Consider the following 11,786-nt stretch of genomic DNA (forward strand, 5'->3'; position numbering starts at 1 on the left):
GTTGTTTCTGCCAAGAATGGCATACGGCTGTTTGTAAGAGCAGCAGATCTGCAACTCGGCACTGGATTGACTGTTAGCCTTCCTGGCCTCTTGGTATGCTTGCCACAGTTCCTTTGCTTTCATGCAGCACTGCTGCTGGTCCCTGTCATAGCCCTTTTCCTGCATCCTCCAAGCAATTTGCATGTAGAGATCCACATTTATGGCTGGTCTGGAGCTGTGCTTGCACACCCTCTTCTCCCCACAGACCTAGGAGATCCAATATTTCCTATCTACTTCAGGCAGGAGCGCTTCTGGAGCATGTAGCCAGCATGGTCGGTGTTACTTATGTCAACCAAACTACATCAACTTTGACTCTACACCGCACAGGGAGGTGGTGTTAAGTTGGCTTAGCAGGGCACTTATGTTCGTGGGAGCCAAATTAGAGTGAAGACACAGGCACAACTAGGTTGATGTAAGCTGCCTTGTGTTGAACTAACTTTGTCGTGTAGACCAGGCCTAAGTAACAGCGCCAAGTACATTTACAAAAGGATAAGACCCACATTGTCATGTGGAGTTGAAGACTTAAGAGTCAGAGAGATAGAAGCAGATTGGCCTAGCGTTTGGGGGAAGGGAAAGGTGGATTTCTGAAAACTGGTGTTACGTCTGGTAATGCCTAATGTGGCCTCCTCAATTAAGATAATAAGTAGACCTATGAACATAAAGTAAATAACAATAGACTAGAAATGACTATACAGAGTCTCGTTCACTCATTTCTCTGAACCATCTGAGACCACACAACTTATTTCATATAAGCTATCAGATGGTAACAATTTCCTGTCACCAATCAACTAGGTTAAATGGAACTAGCAACATAGATACAAAAGGCTCTCTTTCCCTTTATTAGGGTTAATATCCCACTGCTTCCAGTTCAGTTCTGTAGTAGTACCAGAGCAGGAAGGCAGACAGAATAGAATTGCTACTGCCACTTCTTCACTACTTTTCTGCTTCAGCCACTGCAGACACTTCAAAGACCAGCAAAGAAAATTCTGTGACTTCTTAAAAAACAAAAACCCAGAAAGATCAAAGAATCTGTTATACTTACCAATCTTCCTCAACGTGACACACCACAAGCTCAAAACAAAACAGTAGACTAGTGCATTTTATATGTCATTATATATCAAACAAAATCAAATAACAATTCCTAGAGCTCCCATTACCTAAGGCTTTATCTAAACTAGCCTATTTTCTGATTTTAAAAAATTAATACAAGTGCATCTCTATCAATTATTACAATGGTGGGAATGCTAGCGAAGACAAAGTAGTGACAGCCCATTGGCATTTTTACTTGTTCCACGTAAATGTGCTTTAAACAGGTTGAGATGACAGGATGGTTAAAATGATGGTGTGGGCTTGAAACTTTGTCTATACTAGTGGTCCTGCCATTGATACCAATTGTGAAGTTGCATTTTTCAGGAAAAAAAGAAAAAAAACTAGCATAGACGTGTTTGTCTCCCCCACCCTCCACTGCTCACATACCTGAGCTCTCAAAGTTCACAGTGAAACTGATTTAACTGTTTGTTATTACATGCCAAAATTCCCAAGTGTCAAAAATGACCATTTTTTTTAAAACCTGGAAATCAAAACGTCTTAGACTTTCATGACAAAAACACAGCCTTACCTATTGACAATCCTTTGAGCTATCATTTTCCTCTGAAGGCTTATTTGAACATTGCCTATAATATGCCTTAGCAATATAAAATGAAGTTCATATTAATTTCTATAACTTTAAAACGTGGCTGACTTTTCTAGCTTAGCTATTCAGTGAGCTGGTGTAGTTGGATGTTGTGGCTCCCAAAATGCACAGATGAGTGCTGCAGGTACATTGAATATTTAAATTAGAGTGATGGGCACTATATTATTTCCTTATGTTCCAATATCTGCTGACAATGAGGAAAAATAATACTTTTTCTGCTTAGTATTTAAACAAAATATTTAATGTTTCCAAGTGAAGTATTTATATCACTAAGGCAGGGCTTGACAAACCCTGGGCACCAGGTCGCCATGGCGCCTATAAATTTAAGTCTGGTGCCTAGTTTTTTTCCAGGGGGAGCAGCCACCGCGCTCCGGTCAGGGCGCTCCGGCGCTGAGCCCACGTTGTCTGGCTCCTTAATTTTTAGGCTGGCTCCTAGCTCCAAAGGAAATTTGTCGAGCCCTGCACTAAGGATTGTATTTACTTGGGCAAGACAAACTGCTCTGATATATGGCTAGGATACTTAGTGTTTGATGTTCCGGAGCCAAAGTATTTTTTAATGAATATTTCAGGATTATACCAATATATAAAAAGAAAAATTTAATAAGATACAGAGGGTGAAATCCTGTCTTAAAATGTATATTTCCAGGAATGAAAACTGCAGCTTGTGGTAGAGGCAGAAGGAAATGTGCTACTGTGGAAACATTGCTGTTGGGTCAAAAAACATGTATGCTAGCTGTCTTGGGGTTGCCATCATCTAGCCAATAGTTTAAGTCACTTTATGTGTTAAGTAGAGATCCTATCCTGACGTCGGGAAGCATATGGCCTGAATACATCCTCCTGTTCCCTACCTACCTGTACCATCATAACACAAGGTAGGTCCTTAAATATTAGATGACCATCTCAGTGGACATGGAACTCTTGTAAATATATCACTAGAGTGAAGGATGTTGTAGATTATACAGCAAATTTAGGTTGTTCATTGAGAACAATCAGAGTGGGCAGAACAAGTCAGGCAAGAAAATGACTTTTTCCACCTGCACTTTTATATTTAGAAAAGAAAGAAAAGAGGAGCAGCTGGAAGAGACATGTAAAATGAGACACAGAAAAACAGTGATGAAACTTTCCAACATACAAAAGTTTTCCTAAAAACATTAAACAGGAAGTTAGCTTATGATGCAAAAAGTACAGACTTTTTTTACTTGCAGAATTCTAATTTCATTTTTGTCTGTGAGGTGGAACTATCCTCCAAACTTTTTCAAATGAAGAACTCAACAATTTTAGGGGTAGGAGATATAATGCAAGAACACAGCTCCCATTCCTGCATTAAAAGCTAAGAGAAATTATTCATGGGGAAGCACTGCTTACCCAAAGTTCCCCCCTTCCTTTGAAGTGAGGACTCACCAGACAAAGGAACATGAAGTGGTAGCAGCAGTAGGAGAAAGTACCTTGCAGCCCCTAATGGGAAGGGGCAGGAGAAATAAATACAAAGATTTACCATAACATTTCTCTTTAAATGTCTTGATTTTCTAAATTGTATGAAACTGCCTCATATATTACAAAATTTTCCAGGAAACATACCCCAGCTCCCACTTCTTATTTTTTTTTATATTAATACAGATTGTCCATCATGGTCAGAATGGAGGTGTGGAAAAGCAGAGATGTGTACCTGGGTAGAAGTGCACACATATTTTTACACTTTTCGTTTGCTAACCAAAGGTCTTCTTTTGGACACTTTTCCTGTCATCCTTATTCTCTTCTCCTTTAGCATCTCACCATCACAAGATGATGCAACACTACATTACTTCGCAATGTCCAGTAATGTGATGGTACTCACTAAAACTGGTGAGCTCCCCAACTTACTTTGATCTTTTTAAAAGTACTACTATTTAGGGGGTAAATTATATATTTGGGTTTCTTTTGGCTGTTGATCTAATTAATGAAGAGAGTCAATGGAAACAGTAATGAAACAAAGATCAATTCTCACCCTAAAATTTGGCTTCAATTTTTTCTTTGCTCTTTTCCTCCCACATCCTCAAACCTGGGATTTTTGACCCTTCCCTCTGTCCTCCAGTCTCCTCCCTTTTTCCTTGTGCTTTCTTTTGTCCTCTCCCCTTAATGTTGCAGCTGCTAGAACTTTATGTTCATAAACAGAGGAGCAGGAGATTTTCTGGTTCCTTTTCTCCTGCTGTTTCCAAAGAGGACCAAGTAGCCAAATTTGGCAAATAAGGGATCATTTCCTTCACAACCCACATAATGCAGTAATAGATAACGGAATAGTAAAAGCTTAAGCAGTAACCCTCCATAGCTAGTTTTGCTTAGTAAACTGAGATTGTCTTTTGTTATAGCAATAATGGTTAAAAAAAATCAAAAGGTTATTTTACATACAGTATAAATTTTAGATTGAAAAGTCTTCAAGGCAGTATCACTGTTTTTCTATTTGTTCTATAAGGCACCACACACACTTTTGAGCCATTTTAAATATTGAGATATTTATTTCTAGATCCAAAAATGTAATAAGAACCTTAATAAAACACTATTTAAAAAAAACTACCATCCATAGAAATTAAAGTTATACTTTAAAAACAAAAACGAGAAACAAACTCTGCCCTCATCTCTGTATCCCTCTGGGCTCCCTGCATTTAAGGATGATACATGTCGTAGGTATCACAGTAGTTCACATTGTGAGCTACTAGTCTCATGTAAATGTAAGGATAACACATCAAAATATTCTTTATTAAACTGACAAGTATAATTTTAATAATATACAATACTTCATAGTACAACAGTAAATGTTTTGCAGTATATTTTTAAAAGTAATGGTAATATCGCACATCATTAATAACCACGTTGTTCTTGAATTTTGCTGGTCAGGTGGGGGTTAGCGTAAAAATTATGGGGTGTGAAAGGTACAGAAAGCTTATTTCCATTTTTATAAGTGCCTTCTTTCAAACAGAAAATATTTAAAGACCTAAATTACATGGGACCAATTACTCATGTGATTTTTGGTACTTCCAAAAATACTATATGAAGAATAACAAGGCAGAAAAGGTTGGTTTTATAAAATCAGTTTGAACTTCAAAAAGTAAAAGACTAGAAGATTGAGGGCTTCCAAATTTATTGTCTCTCAATCACTCCCTAGCAAAATCATTCAATTTACAAATAACGATGATGATTTTTCTAACTTTCTTGCACATCAGCAGCAGTTAATTTGACACAGCTGATATGTATATTAGTGGTAGTTAAAATAAATTGAATTGTACACCTATAACAACCCTTTTGGGTCGGGTTTACTGGTAATTGTACATAAGAAGGAAATAACCCAACTAAACTTTAGGATACTAATGAAAAATTTCGATGATAGCAGTTTATATTTAAATGCCCAGGTGAAAAGTGCCTTATAACTACCAAAGTTAAACAGTGTTTGTCCCCATATTTGCTAGGTACTTTACAGCATATAAGTCTCTTTCCAGAACAGAAAAAAAATAAAGAAAAAATCTTTTTAAAAAGTGTACACAAAACAAATTTGTTACGGAATAAATAATCAACAAATGCTTTTTCTTTTTTTTTTACAATCACTTTTTAAACTATAGTCATATCTACAGGTGCAGCACAAAGCTCTTAATTGTGTACTAGGACATAAAAAGATTCACCATAGGCTGAAGTCTGATATATAAGAAATGTACTAATTGATTATTCCCCTCTATTCGGCATTGGTGAGGCCGCATCTGGAGTATTGTGTGCAGTTTTGGGCCCCCCACTACAAAAAGGATGTGGAGAAGTTGGAGAGAGTCCAGCGGAGGGCAACAAAAATGATTAGGCGGCTGGAGCACATGACTTATGAGGAGAGGCTGAGGGAACTAGGCTTGTTTAGTCTGCAGAAGAGAAGAATGAGGGGAGATTTGATAGCAGCTTTTAACTACCTCAGGGGTGGGGAACCTTTTTTCTGTCAAGGGCCTGATGGTGGCCCTGGCGGCGGGGGAGAATTCGGCGGCGGTGCGGTTTGTGGGCAGCGGCGGGGTTCTGTGGGGGGCGGGGGGCAGTGCCCGCCGCCGAAAAGGGGCAAACAGCGGCAGGGTTTCGGCAGCGGGCACTGCCCCCCCACGGAACCCCGCCGCCGCCGTGAAACCGCGCCGCCGCCGAATTCCCCGCCACCGCCGAATTCCCCCCCGCTGCCAGGGCCACACCAAATGATTTTGCGGGCCTTATACGGCCCGCCGCGGGCCGGACCAAATACGGCCTGCGGGCCAGACGTTCCCCACCCCTGAACTACCTGAAAGAGGGTTCCAGGAAGGATGGAGCTAGGCTGTTCTCAGTGGTGGCAGATGGCAGAACAAGGGGCAACGGTCTCAAGTTGCAGTGGGGGAGGTCTAGGTTGGACATTAGGAAAAAGTTTTTCACTAGGGGGGGGTGAAGCACTGGAATGAGTTTACCTAGGGAGGTAGTGGAATTTCCATCTTTAGAAGTTTTTATGCTGCGGCTTGACAAAACTCTCGCTGGGATTATTTAGCTGAAGTTAGTCCTGCTTTGAGCAGGGAGTTGGACTAGATGACCTCCTGTGGTCCCTTCCAACTCTATGATTCTACTCTGATATTTCTGCATCATTCATTATTGTATATCAGTTTGAAAAGAATACCCACAATTTGGCTTTTAAAAATAAACCATCTAACTTAGTTCAAATTCACAGATTTTGTAAACTTTTCAGAACACAAGTAAAACAACGTAAAATTTTTTTTAAAAGACAAACTATTATTCCACATTATTATGGTCTAATCTATTTGGTATTTGCTGGAAAAAACCCTAAATGTTTGAAATACATAACAATGAAAATGGCCCATTTTAATAATTTATAAATATGAATCTGCAGCATTGTGAATTAGGACCCCAAAGCAGAAACAAGCTTTTGGACTCATCCCTCATGATTTTTATATTTGAGGATAATCTCATGCATCTATACATGATTTTCAATATGTAATATCTTAAAAGATCATCAAGGTTGCAAAGTCAAGCATTCAAGCTAGGAAATATCAGAATTAAGTTTGCCTGTGCAACCATAATTCAGCCTCCTTTCATGTATGCATTATAATAGGTCTTGTACAATATCACATAAGAAGTCTGTGGCAGAAAGAGAACTGAGCTCTCGAGTCCTCGTCCAATTGCCTTAACAGCAGGAGGCTATTCTTTGTCTTGTTGCAACCCACTGCCTCATTCAGTGTACATCCTGTGCACTAAATGAGGCAGGGATCCTGTAAAACAAATAGCAAGTAATCATGTAAAGACTGTATGTATCATGTTACACAAAAAAAGATGAATCAAGACTGCTCAGGCAACCTAAATTCTAGAATTTCCTAACTTTCGACTGGTTGACTTTGTAACCTTAATGTTCTTTTAATGCAGTTTTTATATGTAATACAGTGTTTTTAAAAAACACATTAAATTAAAAAAAAACAACCAAACATTCCATCAGGTTGAGCCATACTGACCCCATGCATATATCATCAGCAGGGCTGGAACCCAAGAGCGTTAGATCCACAGTACAGATTTCTATCAACTGAGTTAACCCCTCCAGTTACTAGTAGCAGTAACTGGCTGCTATCCTCTTATGAGGACCAGCCTCTAGAGAGGTGACATGATATATATATTTTCTGGACAGCAGAGGAATGTTAGTAATCAGGAAACTTGTGTTCTATTTTAGGCTCTGTCAAGACACTATAATCTAGTGTACATCCCTCTTCTGAGACTTTTGCTGAAAGATTCAGGTGAGACACTTAAAATCTGTTAAGAAGCATCATCACGTTGCCTCTGTCCTCAAAAATTCACTTCAGAATGGAGTTCAAAATTGCTAAACTTTTTTCTGCAAGTCCTCATGGACTTGCTCCAGTCTTCCTGATCTTGTTTAGACTAGATTTGTTGGTTGTGTTGTAACTTGAAGTAATTGATTGCCAATTAACACTACCATACACATTGGACAGACATTTGTTCCTGGTCCTGGTTCACCTGAGAGCTCAGTGTAATATACCTAATTAAGTCACTTTAGTGTAAACCCTGCTTTATTTTTGTGTAGTATATCTATGTTAAGGGTTTGCACATTGATGTAACTGATGTACTATCATGTAGTTAAACTGACGCAAGTTTATCTGACTTTCTTACACTGCTGCTGTTTAAATCAAAGCATTTTGTGACACAAGTTGTATGAAAGATGTCATGTAATATTAAGTTGTATTATGAAAGGACTTTTCTGTGTGTTTCAGTAAGACATCTAAAAGAAACATCTGCAGAAATACTTAGTTTTACCCATTTGTGTTTTAGCTTGCAAATTCTTTAAAACCGAGATTTCACTTCCTTTCATTCTTAGGCCCCAATCCTGCAATGGGATCTATGCAGGTAGAACTTTACATCTACACAGAGTCCAAATAAAGTCTCCCCCACCTGGTTCAGTTAACTGGATCAAGGCCTTTGTTCAATGCATTTTGTCAGCTGTAAATCACTGCAACAGCACTACAGGAACAATTATGCATGTTCACATTTTTTTAAAAACATCTCACACAATTCAAAAATATCTATAACTTGAGACAATCATGAACAAACAACAAAAAAAAGGTGACTAACCTCCATACACCAGCATAGTAATGAGAAGAGCAACCAGGTGGACTCTGAGCCTGGGTTTAACTGACTCAAATTGCAGTATGGTCAGCTGGAACACAGCGGAGAAGAGCAGCTCTATGCAAAAAGCCTGGGTCTCGGTGGTTTGGATGGGCTCACTGCAGCCCTGGGCCAGTGCCTCAGAGTGCACCTTGGTGATCCCGAGGGACCAGATGTGGTGCATGTAAATTCTGGCCAGCATTGCACCAAAGAACTGAGCTGCAATCTTCAGCCCGCCCTGCTTGACTGAGATCCCACCATCCAAGATGTGTTGCAGGGTGCCACAGGGGTTGCACGTGCTGCCCGGCAGCGTCAAGCCATGCAGGACGGTGAAAATGTAGGTGAGGGTGAGGGCAACGTGGGGCTTGGGCTGCACATTGGCCAGCAGCCGGAGCTCGTTGGTGCAGGCACAGATTTGGAAAGTGGACAACATCTCCAAGAGAAAGGTGCGAGGCCGAGGGCGTCGCAAGTGCACGTGGCGGCGGGTGAGCTTCCGGCACCCTCCGACCGAGATCATGGTGCCAGCCATCAGCAGGAGCGAGATCCAGGTCTCATCCAGCACCATGGTGAGCAGGCCCTGGCTGAGAGGGGCCAGGACTTCCCCCAGCATAGGGGATGCAATTGCAGTCGCTGTCCTAGGCTCACCCCTCTCCAGCCCTGCCTATGGAGGGGTGGGGGGCTGGGTCTGCTTCTCCACACAGCCCCTCAGGGCAGCCTCAGCTCGCCTCCCGCCAGCTCCCCTCACAGCCTGGCGGCGGGGACGTCTCTGCTTCCCCAACTCCGGCGCGGGACAGTCCCAGCTCCCCCCCCTCACCCCTGCCCCGGCACCCAGCTACGAGCAGCAGGAGGCAGCGCCACGCTGGCGGCACCGCGGGGGAAGCTGCCTTGGCTGCGGGGTCCGGAGCCGGGAGCCCCGGCGGGATAGAAATAGAGCCAGCCGGCGCCTGCGCACACGGCGCGCTCCCTCCGGTGCCAGGCTCCCTCCCTCCCTGCCCGGCCGGCCGGGGCTGGAGAGCTCGCGCCGCCGCCGCCTCTGCTGTGACCGTTGGTCCGCTGAGGGGACGGTCACGCGCTTATGCTGAGCAGAGGGAGGGGCGGAGGGAGCCGGGTCCCCTCAGGGGAGGGAGGGGCTGTTGGTCTTTTTCCTATTGGCCAAGGGCGCGAGCCGGGTCCCCTCACCGGGGTGGGGGAGGGGCTGGGTCCCCTTCCTATGGCCAGGGGCCAGGACACGGCTCCAGCCCCACACACAGGCTTTGCCACAGGGGGGTGGGGTGCCCAGGACTGGGCGAGACGCCGCAAGCTGTCCCCCTTCCTCGGCCTGGTTCTTCCCGCCTCTTGGCCGCCGTTGGCATGCAATGACCTTCCCGTCTCTGGGGGATGAACTTGGCCCGGTGGGGTCAGTCCCTAGCTCACTGTCACCCGGCAGGCCACTGCACTGGTATTTCCCCTCAGCTGCCCAGCCCAGGGCACCAGCTCCCCAGCCGTTACCTTTCTGGAGTGGAGACTCTCCTCCTCCTCCCTTCAGACCCGGGTATTTGGCTGCACAGGTCTCTGCCTTCGCTGTGTAATTCCCAAGACCGACAGGCTGCTCCGGGGCACCACCTGCTTGCTTTCTCTTCAGAGACGGGTGACAGCGTGACTGCCCCCAGGTATCATTCCCACACAGGCTTGCTAAGCGAGCCTGCTTTTGTCTTAAAGGGAAAAAAGCACAACAGAGAAAAAACATATTAAAAACATAAAAGACCCTGCACACATGCTAACAGCTTCGCAGAGATCACCCCACACCTTAACGTGGACTCTGGCAGGAGCAGCCCCTCAAATCCCCACCCAAAAGGGATTCCTTGCAGTTAAAGGTTCATCACAGCTTCAGCTGAGAACATAGGAACAGCCACGCTGGGTCAGACCAATGGTCCATCTAGCCGTGTAGTCTGTCTGCCAACAGCGGCCAATGCCAGGTGGTTCGGAGGGAATGAATAGAACAAGTAACCATCAAGTGATCCATCCCATCAGCCATTCCCAGCCTCTGGCAAATAGCCATTGATGGACCATGAACTTATCTAGGTTTTTTTTTTTTAATCCCATTATAGTCTTGGCCTTCACAACATGCTCTGGCAAGGAGTTCCACAAGGTGACTGTGCGTTGTGTGAAGAAATACTTCCTTTTGTTTGTTTTAAACCTGCTGCCTATTAATTTCATTTGGTGACCCTTAGTTTTTGTGTTATGAGAAGGAATAAATAACACTTCCCGTAGTGAGGGGGCGTGGCCTCCCTCTGAGACAGACAGACAGGGACCACACGCCCATGGGTGGGCGGAGCCAGAACAATTCTGCCCGCCCCACCAGAAGCAGAGGGGCAGAGCCGGAAATATAAAAGGGGAGGCCTCTCCCTCAGTCCAGTGCAGGCTGCCAAAGAGGAAGAATGCCTCTCCACCTGCTCTGAGGCACCGGCTTGACTGTTGCACCATGGGAGTGCTACCTCTGTCCTGGGGTCCAGAGGGGCAGCTGGAGCCACCAGCCCCCTATAACCCTGCCAGAGCTGCCTGGGACCCGGAGCAACCCCAGTCCGCCTGCAACTGGGAGGAGCTGCCGGCAGCCTGGGACCCGGAGCAACCCCAGGCCACCTGAGACCTAGAGGAGCTGCCATCTGCCGATGACCTTGAGGAGTTGCTGGACCTGCCACCTGTTGACGACATTGAAGGGCTGTGGAACCTGCCCTTGGCTGAGTACCCCGAGGAGACCGAAGGTGACCCAGAGAGCCAGGTAGTCCAAGGAAAGGGGGAAGGTAGTAGCCTAGGGGAGCTTGTGGCTTGCAGTTGTGTCAGTGAGTTGTGGCTGGAGCCCTGCCACTGATAGGACCTGGGCTGGGAAGCGAAGGAGTTGGGAGGGCCTGCGTCCCCCTTTCCACACCACCCCTGGAATGGCTGCCTCATCCTGGCCTGTAAAGTCTCTGAGGCCCCTACACCAGTGTTTCTCAAATAGTGTTCTGCGGAACCCGGCTGAGTTGAAGGATTCCGCGAAAAAGCGGAACCGCGCCGCCAAAATCAACACAAATCGCGCGCCGCCAAACAGCTGATGGCGCCGCCAAAAAGTCGTGAGCACGCCGCCGAACAGCTGATTGTGCCGCCGAAAAATGGTTACAGAGCGCACCGCCGAAACCAGCCTACACCGTGCCACCGAAAAGGGGAAGATTTCCTGGACTTGTCGGTGGAGGGTATCGCATGGCTGCGCAAGGGTGCCGCGGCGAAATATAATTGAGAAACACTGCCCTAGACTGTTTGTTTGCCCTGTCCGGGCCTATAACTTGTTTGTTTGCCCCGCTCTAGGATATAGACTCCTGGCTTCCCTGCCTGAGGACCAGGGCCTATAAACTGCTGATTTGCCCTGCAGAGGGCTAAAGACTGCCTACCTGCCCTGCCC

At 44.9% G+C, this 11,786-nt stretch overlaps 1 protein-coding gene across 3 annotated transcripts in view; it reads right to left on the reverse strand.

Annotated features, from left to right (window-relative positions):
* Positions 1 to 9,501, reverse strand: part of AQP11 (aquaporin 11) — a 33,827-nt gene extending 24,326 nt beyond the window's left edge. For all 3 annotated transcript variants that reach the window (XM_067533281.1, XM_067533280.1, XM_067533279.1), the window contains exon 1: positions 8,339 to 9,501. In XM_067533281.1, the coding sequence (XP_067389382.1) occupies positions 8,339 to 8,981 (643 nt within the window). In that variant the 5' untranslated portion in view covers positions 8,982 to 9,501. The remainder of the gene's footprint in view (positions 1 to 8,338) is intronic.
* Between the last annotated feature and the right edge of the window lie 2,285 nt (positions 9,502 to 11,786).

Source organism: Emydura macquarii, unplaced genomic scaffold (genome assembly GCF_026122565.2).
Source record: "Emydura macquarii macquarii isolate MOO-44397 ecotype Brisbane River unplaced genomic scaffold, CSIRO-AGI_Emac_v2 contig_3328, whole genome shotgun sequence".
Taxonomy (NCBI): Eukaryota; Metazoa; Chordata; order Testudines; family Chelidae; genus Emydura; species Emydura macquarii.